Below are 8,368 nucleotides of genomic sequence, written 5' to 3'. Positions count from 1 at the left end.
TTTCGAAGTAGTTTTCACATGACATTTTTTCCTAGGTAGTTTCTGAATATTAATGGTCTTAAATGAAAAAATGTATTGAAAGATCTTTGTAAATTGTTATATAACATTTGTTTTACAAATATCTGAATATGCATTTTTCATGAATAAAGGTAAAAATTAGAGAGAAAACTTTTTCACATCAATATGGATTGTCATGTTTAAATAATCTAAAGTTATGTAGAATGTGAGCTCTCATGCTTTGTTTCAGCATGATTCTGTACACCCAGCTTTAATTTTTTAAGTCTGATTTAATTGTGATTTTGACAATCAGTTATTGAATGAGGTAGTCCACATTGCCTAAATATTTGCTGTATCTGGTTTCTATGCCACAAATAATTAAGTACAATATATCACTTATATTTTTCCTTTATGTTTAATAGGAATTCTGTGAACATTGAGAATATATTACTTTTAGTGATACACAGTCCTTGAGAAAATGTCTTGATTTTTACATTGCCATTTATAATATTTTTATCAGCTTGCTACAATACCATTTTAATAAAAATAAAGTGTACTCGATGATGATAGAGAAAATATCGTTAAAGACCTCTTGGGACAGGAAAAGGCTTAATTATAAGGTCAGGTGCTTATTCATTTTCAGCTGCATCATTCTGACTCATTACTTTCCAGAATAACTAATACTGCTACCCAGTCCATTATACTGAGAACTTTCCTTGAACTTCATATGAAGACTGAGTAAAGCTCTTCTATTTGTGTTTTGAAGTACTCTCTTAGCTGGGGTCTCTTAGCCTTTAGTGTTGGCGTCAGCAAGCCATTTTGAACTGAGAACATGTCAGTGTGGATGTGAATGGCTTTAACCTAAAAACCAAATGCAGAATACATCTTTAACAGGAATAGAACATAATATTTATAACATACATGATAAAAGTAGACAGGCATATGGGAATAGATATACAGACATACAAACATTATGACTATTTAAAAGTTGAAATTGTTAATAACTGAACATTAAGCTCTTTTGACATGTCTGAAAGCCACCTTTTTTCCTTCTACTCATTCATTTAGCCAGTCAACAGAAATGCATGGTTGCTTACTTTGTAGCAGGCACTGAAGATACAAAGAGGAATCAGTAATGTCCCTGCCCTCAAGGAGTATACATCCTCATCCAGTACAGCAGACAGAGACACACTGAACAATTATTACACAATATGGTATGCACAGGATGAAGGGCATCTAACGCAGTTATGGTAGGAGAGAGGGAAGAACAGTTAGGGAAGACTTCCCAAATCAGATGAGTTCTAAAGAATAAGTAAGAGTTAACCAACAAAGGGGGACAGTTGAGTGGAAAAGGGCATTCTAGGGAGAAGCAACCCCAAGAAAAAGCGATGGGGGTGAGAAATGGCAGTGTGAGAAAGGAAATCCAACTGGTTTCTTATTGTTGTAATATAAAGTAGGAGGTAAAGAGGGTGAGAGATGAAACTGAACTGGTAGAGGGGTCAGTTCCTGGAGGAGCTTAAACTTTATTCCTAGGGCAATAGGGAGGCACTGAAGGTTTCTGTACAGGGGGATGACACTGCTTGAATCTGTGTTTTAGAATTATCTCACCAATAGAAACGTAAAGATGGTTTTTGAGAAAGCAAGATTGGAAGCAGGGACGCCAATCAGAAGGATCTGGCCAATCCATGGGAGAGACGATAAGGGCCTCTGCTAGGTCAGTGGCAGATTCAGGGACAAGTAAGCAGTTTCAAGAACAGTTCAGAGATAAATTGGTAAGATGTAGCATAAGAGAGAGGCAGCCTTCAGGACTCCCAGATTTCCGGCTGGGATGGCTGCATGGATGGTGGTGCCATTCACAGGAGGAACATAAAGTCCAAGTTAAATGATGAGTCCGTGTTTAAAAAAAAAAAAAAAAAGTTCTGCCATGGAATTTTATCTCATCTGTGGGGAGGGGAGGTATAGACAAATCAGACTTAGTATTCACACTGCCTATTTCCGTGAGGCAGGTCCCAGGTCTCCTCATACAAAGGTTCTTTACAAGGCTAAATGGAGCCAGAGAGAATAGATGGACCGGTCTAGGAGGGCCTGGGCAGTCTCCTCCCACGTGGGGCTCCAGCTGAAAGGGTCACAGTCAGTTCTATGAGAATGTTATAATCTGAGCTTGAGCTGAATCATGAAGTGACACTGTATCCAAGAAATTGTATACTGAATGATAACTGGGACTAAATTTAATTATTTTGTTGAGAGACTACACCCATCATCATTAAATAGCAAACAGGGTTATGAATTGGTATAATTTTTTTTTGTCAATTAATTCAAAATATATGTTTTATGTGTACATATAATTTGTTGTTTTGTGTAACTGATATTTATTGAGCAACTACTATGTGTCAGGTATTGTGTTAGGCACCAGGGATACAAAGAAGAACAAGACATAATCCCTGCCTGCATAGAGTTTACAATCTAGTGGGAGATGTTGCAGTATGATACTGCTACTATGGGGACAAGCACACAGAGCAACACCTGTGGCAGGCAGTTAGTTGCTTTCCCAGCCAGTATCCACTTCCCACTTCTTCCTTGCTAATAGAACCCTGATTCGGTTTGGGGCTAAATCAGTCTATGCTAATCATGATAATCCTGTTCCCTGCTATCTCAGCCTCCCTTGCAGCTACAGTGGCCATGAAATTCCTCTCTGGCCAGTGGTAAGGGCAAGTTTTTGCTTTCCTGATAAAAGGTTCAGACATGGCTATCTCCACCCACATGCCCTTCTTCTTTCTCTGAATATGGACAGAAGCTGTAGCAGCCACCTTGTGACCATGAGGTAATAAGCCAACATGCTAAGAGTGGAGAGTAGAAAGACAGGGAGAGCCTAGGTCTTTTAGGACCTGAACCTGTCTTGGACTGCTTATTTGGACTTCTTATGTGAGAGGGGGAAAAAAATCCTATGTATTTAAAGACATTGTGAATCGGTTTTTCTGTTAGATCTGAATAAATTCCTCATACACCACCTAACCCAGGCTGGAGGCATATAAGGAATGCCTCAGTTGAACTTTGAAGGATAAGTAGGATTTATCCAGATGAAGAAAGCAAGGGGTGGGAAGTTGTTGTATGGCCTGAGGAGAGGAGGGTGCTCCAGCCAGAGGCAACATTTGCCAAAGCACATTTGGGACATTACAAGTGTGGGCTGAAACATATGGTACAAATAAAGAGGAAGAAAGAAATAGTCTGGAGAGATAAACGGGAAAAATTATAAAAGACCTATACATCAAGCTAAGTAGTTTGGACATGATTCTTTAAGCAATTTCTAAGCAGTAAGAGACTAAATCAGAATGGCTCTTTGTAAAGATTACCCTGTGAACAATGGATGAAACGGGGCAAAAGTGGAAGCTGGAAGACCAATTAGGTGCTGTTTCAGTCAAGAGGCAAGGGATGATGGTTATTTGGTCGTGGAGCTGGCTGTGGAGATGGAAATAGGCTTTGGGGGCAGAAAGGACAGGACTTGGAAACTGGGATATCTTGAGATAATAAGAATGGCTCTAGGTTTCTGACTTGAGCATACTCAGATGTCAAAAACTGGAGGAGGAGCAGAAAAATTTGGGGGGAGTGGGAAGATAAAGCATTCATGTTGTTTGAAACACCTCTGAGAGACCCAAAATTGGGTTTTGGACATTGGATATATTAGTCTGGAGGTCAGAATTGCAGCCTGGGCTAGAGCCAGAGAAGTGGATTTGAGGCAGAAAGGAAGCAGGCGAGTGTGGGATGCAAAAGCCAGGGGAAGAAGGGAGAAAGATCACTTATTGTCTGAGATGCTACTGTCAAATGAGGACTGTTATTAAAATCAATGTACACAACCAGGAAATAACTTATTTTAAAAATCAAGTTATGTCCAATAGTTGCAAAACTTCAATATGTCAATGTTTGTTTTCAAAATCTCTGATGCTAATAGTTTCATGTACTGGCAGGTGGGTATTTTAATATGACAAAGAATTCTCTGCTCAGAAAACTCTGTTTCATTAACTGATTTTCAGACCAAACACTTGATATAAACAGCCCTCTAAAATAGCTACACTTCCAACTTCTACTTAAGAATTAAAAAGCTTTAAAGAAAATTTTTAACAAATTCTGGCATTTTTTTAAACCCATGTTTGTAATTTCAAATGAGCACAGCATTAGTAAATAATATTGATCTTTGTGTCTCAGAAATATGTCCAAATGAAGGATCTACTCTCACCTTAAACTCGTTGCCGTTGATTGATTCCGACTCATAGAGACCCTATAGGACAGAGTAGAGCTGCCCCATAGGGTTCTGAAGGCTGTAAATCTTTACAGAAGTAGACTGCCACCGCTTTCTACCACGGAGTGACTGGAGCGGCTGATGGGTTCAAACCGACTACCTTTTGGTTCACAGCCAGGCACTTAACAACTGCCTCACCAGGGCTCCTTTCACTCTCAACTTAGAGTAGCTTATTCCATAAAAAGAATAGCATTTTAAGGGATTCGTGTGTGTGTGTGTCTGTGTGTGTGTGTCTGTGTGTGTGTGTCTGTGTGTGTGTGTCTGTGTGTGTGTGTCTGTGTGTCTGTGTGTCTGTGTGTCTGTGTGTCTGTGTGTGTCTGTGTCTGTGTGGCGGGGGGGAGGGTTAGGCTAAAACTGCAACTAGCATTACAGGTAGCCGCCTCAACTTTACATATTGAAAGGATTTCTACTTGAATACCCAATTTAAATAGCTGGAAATCTTAGGCTCTTGGCTAAAGAGAGGTGTCATCAAGTGTTTCAAAATTGATGAAGGTTCTTGTCAAAAGTATTTTGTTTGAAAACTCAGTGTTCTTGATACTCAAAGAAGCATGAGTTTGCCAAAGAATAAGGCTATTGTTCTTTGGGCCCTCTGGAAAATTCTTTCTTAATTTGTGTTCATTAAACAGAAACTATTCTGGGGAACCCAAAATTTACTGGAAACAGGTCCCAAGGGAGATGTTTTCAAACCATAGTGCACTAAGAACTAGGGATTCTACAGAGGCCGCTGCTGGGGGTGGTGTGGAGGTGAAGGTGGGTGTGGAGGTGGGGTATAGGTAAGTAGTAGTGGATGGAGGTGGGGGAGAGACAGAGGTAGGTGGAGGTGAGGTGGGGGAGTGGTGGGGCGAGGTGGTTGGGGTGGAGATAGGGTGGAGGCAGGGCTCTGGCTCAAGCCCCATACTGACCCAAGCAGCTCTGCTCTTATGTTTTGTGCATGCTGGACTTTCCTATAAGATGCCATCTATGTTCTGTTGGAAACCCTGGTGGTGTAGTGGTTAAGTGCTATGGCTGCTAACCAAAAGTTGGCAGTTCAAATCCACCAGGCACCCCCTGGAAACTCTATGGAGCAGTTGTACTCTGTCCTATAGGGTCACTATGAGTTGGAATCGACTTAACAGCAATGGGTTTTTTTGTTTGTTTATGTTCCGCAACTTAAAACAAATTTGGAAATCACCATTTGACAACAAAATTAGTTAGCTTGAAGAGAAAATTAATACAACCTAGATAAAATTTAATCCTAGACACAGTGACTTAATTTAGTAACTCATGTTTACTGTCATAAAATGAAAAACTGAAAAATCCGAAGTGCTAATATCCTAACTTAAAAAAAAAGTTCTCTTCTGACAGAAACAGTATCAGAAAAATTTTTGATCGGTGCAAACTATTTATTCACCTTCTCTTGTGAACAGAATTAATAATATGATTTTTAAAAGGAGATATAAATGCCAAGATATAATTTCTATAGGATCCTTGCAGCCTGTGTTTTCAGCTGGTCTGCAATCCCAACAGCACATAGAGAACACTGTGTAATCGGGACACCTTTGAAAACCTAGCAGTGACAAGCAGAAGTTACAAACAATACAGGACAGGGAAGATGAATTTGATGGGAAGAGCTACATAATGTTATTTAGATAGTAAGTAAAATGTAAAAGAAAACATTAAGATCTTAGGACCAAAAAACTGCATCAATAGGTAGATTTTGAATACCTGTCAAACCAGCTACCTGCAGCAAGCAGACTGGGACATCAGCAGTCCAATATGACTATCTACAAAACAGCCCCTGCCTGAGGAGAGGCAATATCATTAAATACAGCCTTGCAGAAGGTCAAGCAATATTCTAGCCTGCACCTGGCTCACTCTCCAGTTCCTTAGTGGGTCAGAACAACACTGCTGCTAGGCTGCAAGTCCCTGCTCCAGTCTAACCTACTGTCCTGGGTTTATTTAAATTCTTAAGTGGAAAAAAATGAGTCAAACCAGTTGTTTGACTATCACTGATCTTAACTGTGGGCCCCAAACCGATAGTTGTTTTTTTTTTTTCCAGAAATGAATCAGTGATAAAACCAATTTTCATTTTCTATAATGATTATATATTTTCCCATAAAATTAAACTGTCAAACTGTGAATTTATATAAAAAAGGTATGAGAATGTTTATTCTATCTTTGTACGAAACACAGTATGAAACTAGTTTTCCAATTTTTAATAGGCAACGTTTTTGTTGAGGAAAGAAGGAAGGAGATTCTCTTCCTTTCCTGAAACTACACTCTTGTCATTGAAAAGAGATTCCATAGGTTTTTTTCCCTTAATTTAGAAATACTGTAATATTTAAATACTGCATTGGAATAAAAGTTCTCGAAGCTTCAATTTATACCATTTCATTAAAGCACAGAGCTTTTCATAATTTTGAAGAAACAGTATTTTAAGTTTTTCAATGGTATTACTAAATAAAAGACTTTAACACAATTTTGCTTGTAGATAAAAAACACAGAGTGAATAATTTAAGATAGAAGAGATAAAGTAAAAATGAAGCATTTAAATTAATTATGGAAATGCTCAATTCATTTCTGATTCAAAGGCAAATTGGCTAGGTAAGTATTCATTTCAATGACAGGAAATACAGTAAAATGTTTTTAGTTAGGGCTTCACTACACAGAATTTGAAAAATCTATGAAGTGTCAAAGTAAACTTTGTATTGCGTATGCAAATTAATGAAGTATATAAATGTCAAGAAAATAGTCAAATCACGATTACATATGCTCAAGTACCTTAATTGTAGATATAATTATTTTAAATGCTTCTGATCTACTCATTAAAATATATCTCTCAATGATCTCCATGAATAATGGTTACCCTACTTTTAGGAACTATTTTTGGAAATTAAATTACATTTTTTCTAATTCAAAGTTTAATTCAGACCAATCCAGGCTAGTTAGTCTGAGCTTTTAAAGCTTTTGTTGGACAGTTTAAGCCTTGGACTTGCATATCTATTGTCTGTGCGTATGTGTGTGCGTTTTAATTAGAGTTAAGCCTTAACTGACCATTCAATCTTGAGGAAGAGAGAAAAGAACAAGCTGACACTGAATTACGGGTTAACCTAAATAATTTATGTCAGGCTTTGGAACCCAGCAGGGAGCACACCCTACTCAGGCGTGAGGCCTGATTTTTGCCCTCCTGTGGTCAGCTGAGGGCACACACTAGCTGTGGTAGGGAGGATGCCACAGATCAACAAAGAGGAGAATGAGAACAGACAAAATCAGGAGGTGACAGCCTAGGAAATAAAACTAAAGGCCTCTGGGATGCCACATGACTTCCCTGTATTTGAGGTTTACGGTGGAGAGGGCAGATTATTAGAGCAGAAACTCTGCTTAAGGAATGTGTGATGTCAAGAGCACGTCTCCTCTCAGTAAAAGATCTAATCAAAGCAATGGTTAACACTAGAAATGTAACCAAAGATCCCTTTTCCGCATTTTCTTAGGAGTTGGTATTTTTTCCCATGAACTGAGCAATGTTAAATTCTCTGCATGTCCTGGGGCAGGTCATCCATCCTAGTGCCAGCAGGGGGCGTGCGGGGCTTGTTAATGCCCAAGGATGTCTGCAGGGGCTAAAAAAAACCTGTTGCCATAGTGTCATTCTGACTCATAGTGACCCTATAGGACAGAGTAGAACGGCCCGATAGGGTTTTCAAGGAGCGCCTGGTGGATTCGAACTGTAGCGGTCTTAGCTCTTAACCACTGAGCCACCAGAGGTTCCCTGCAGGGGCTAAGCAACTTGAAAAAGCATGTCCCCAGTCACCTCACAGCCAACCCTTCAAAGCACCTCATAGGTCCAGCCCAGTCAGGCCTGGGACCACTCAAGTGTGGTCCCTGCTCTAAATTATCACATGATCCAGTCACACAGCTCTCAATTAAGGAAGGGCAATGAAGTCAGTGCTGGCAAATTTAGAAATCTAGATAATTATTATGCCAGAATTGATCTTTTACTCCAAAAGATAAATGTAACTTGCCTGAATGCCTCAGATTTTATAATTTTTTTAAAATAAAGATTCATTTATCCAGCAATGACAGATTAGGGTAAAGCAGTAT

General features: G+C 39.1%; 1 protein-coding gene across 4 annotated transcripts in view; it reads right to left on the bottom strand.

The window, feature by feature from the left end:
• Window positions 1–398: 398 nt before the first annotated feature.
• ACSL6 (acyl-CoA synthetase long chain family member 6) overlaps window positions 399–8,368 on the bottom strand; it is a 59,354-nt gene continuing 51,384 nt past the window's right edge. For 2 of the 4 annotated variants that reach the window (XM_004384752.1, XM_004384754.1), the window contains one exon: window positions 399–858. In XM_004384752.1, the coding sequence (XP_004384809.1) occupies window positions 721–858 (138 nt within the window). In that variant the 3' untranslated portion in view covers window positions 399–720. The remainder of the gene's footprint in view (window positions 859–8,368) is intronic. The other 2 variants (XM_004384753.1, XM_023739030.1) reach the window with 2 other exon arrangements.

This window comes from Trichechus manatus, unplaced genomic scaffold (genome assembly GCF_000243295.1).
Source record: "Trichechus manatus latirostris isolate Lorelei unplaced genomic scaffold, TriManLat1.0 scaffold00127, whole genome shotgun sequence".
NCBI classification, from domain to species: Eukaryota; Metazoa; Chordata; class Mammalia; order Sirenia; family Trichechidae; genus Trichechus; species Trichechus manatus.
This window is presented reverse-complemented; position numbering and strand designations above follow the sequence as displayed.